The following is a 355-nucleotide window of genomic DNA, read 5'->3' as shown; positions in this document are numbered from 1 at the left end:
CCCCTGCTGGTCCTGAGCGGCACCTGCGCCCGCCCCCTCCGCCTCCCTGCAGGGAGGTTTGTGTCTGGGCTCACACTCGCCTCCCCTCACTGTGTATCTCGCACAGTAATACACGGCCGTGTCCGCGGCGGTCACAGAGCTCAGCTTCAGGGAGAACTGGTTCTTGGACGTGTCTGTTGACATGGTGACGCGACTCTTGAGGGAGGGGTTGTAGTTGGTGCTCCCACCACTACCATAGATATACCCAATCCACTCCAGTTCCTTCCCTGGGGACTGGCGGATCCAGCTCCAGTAGCTACTGCTGATGGAGTAACCAGAGACAGCGCAGGTGAGGGACAGGGTCTCCGAAGGCTTC

The 355-nt window shown here is 60.6% G+C and overlaps 1 protein-coding gene across 1 annotated transcript in view; it reads right to left on the bottom strand.

Annotated features, from left to right (window-relative positions):
- Positions 1 to 23: 23 nt before the first annotated feature.
- The window catches only part of LOC105509184 (putative V-set and immunoglobulin domain-containing-like protein IGHV4OR15-8), a gene marked incomplete at its 3' end in the record, with an annotated part of 5,665 nt that continues 5,333 nt past the window's right edge, over positions 24 to 355 (bottom strand). The window contains exon 3 of the mRNA XM_011938315.1: positions 24 to 351. Coding sequence (XP_011793705.1) covers positions 24 to 351 — 328 coding nt within the window. The remainder of the gene's footprint in view (positions 352 to 355) is intronic.

Source organism: Colobus angolensis, unplaced genomic scaffold (assembly GCF_000951035.1).
Source record: "Colobus angolensis palliatus isolate OR3802 unplaced genomic scaffold, Cang.pa_1.0 Scaffold1701, whole genome shotgun sequence".
Lineage (NCBI taxonomy): Eukaryota > Metazoa > Chordata > Mammalia > Primates > Cercopithecidae > Colobus > Colobus angolensis.
This window is presented reverse-complemented; position numbering and strand designations above follow the sequence as displayed.